This window comes from Nanorana parkeri, unplaced genomic scaffold, assembly GCF_000935625.1.
Source record: "Nanorana parkeri isolate BGI_ZX_2015 unplaced genomic scaffold, ASM93562v1 scaffold1878, whole genome shotgun sequence".
Classification (NCBI taxonomy): domain Eukaryota; kingdom Metazoa; phylum Chordata; class Amphibia; order Anura; family Dicroglossidae; genus Nanorana; species Nanorana parkeri.
Window position 1 is genome coordinate 105,234 of NW_017308146.1, and position 768 is coordinate 106,001.

Sequence of the window (768 nt, forward strand, 5' to 3'; positions counted from 1 at the left end):
GAGATACACATGGGCAATGATCCTAGGGAGATACACATGGGCAATGATCCTAGGGAGATACACATGGGCAATGATCCTAGGGAGATACACATGGGCAATGATCCTAGGGAGATACACAAGGGCAATGATCCTAGGGAGGTACACATGAGCAACCATCCTAGGGAGATACACATGGGGAATGATCCTAGGGAGATACACATGGGCATTCCCCGAGTATGACAGGCCATGCTCTCCTCATCCCGGCTAAAAATGTTGCTGTAAGCCAAAAGATTCTCGAAGATTATGAAGATCACATTTCATTTTCTGAACCAAAGGAAGAGCTCACCTCCGCCGGAGGTCGCAAACATTCCACCTGCTCCGCTCCCACTTCCAGCGTCACATCCACCGAGGCAAAAGGACGACTCGCCATCTGCTGACGCTCTCGCATGAGTTGCTGCAGAGAAGGAAAAAAATAATATAAAAAAAAACTGCAAATATCTTAAATACAAAAATTACATAAAAACAAAATAATAACAATTCGGAAAATCATCCGAAACAGCGAAATTAATTCTCCTCATCTAATAGATTCACAAATGTATTATACCGAAACCAGAGGAGCTTACGCTCTAATAACCCCCCCACATCAGTCTCTGTACAGAAGAGCTTACACTCTAATGTCCCCTCCCCCCACAGTCACATCAGTCTCTGTACAGAGGAGCTTACACTCTAATGTCCCCTCCCCCCACAGTCACATCAGTCTCTGTACAGAGGAGCTTACACTCTAATGTC

At 45.3% G+C, this 768-nt stretch overlaps 1 protein-coding gene across 1 annotated transcript in view; it reads right to left on the minus strand.

The window, feature by feature from the left end:
- Positions 1-768, minus strand: part of LOC108800008 (attractin-like protein 1) — a 118,129-nt gene that overhangs the window by 3,901 nt on the left and 113,460 nt on the right. Inside the window, exon 8 of the mRNA XM_018571958.1 lies at positions 294-433. Coding sequence (XP_018427460.1) covers positions 294-433 — 140 coding nt within the window. The remainder of the gene's footprint in view (positions 1-293; positions 434-768) is intronic.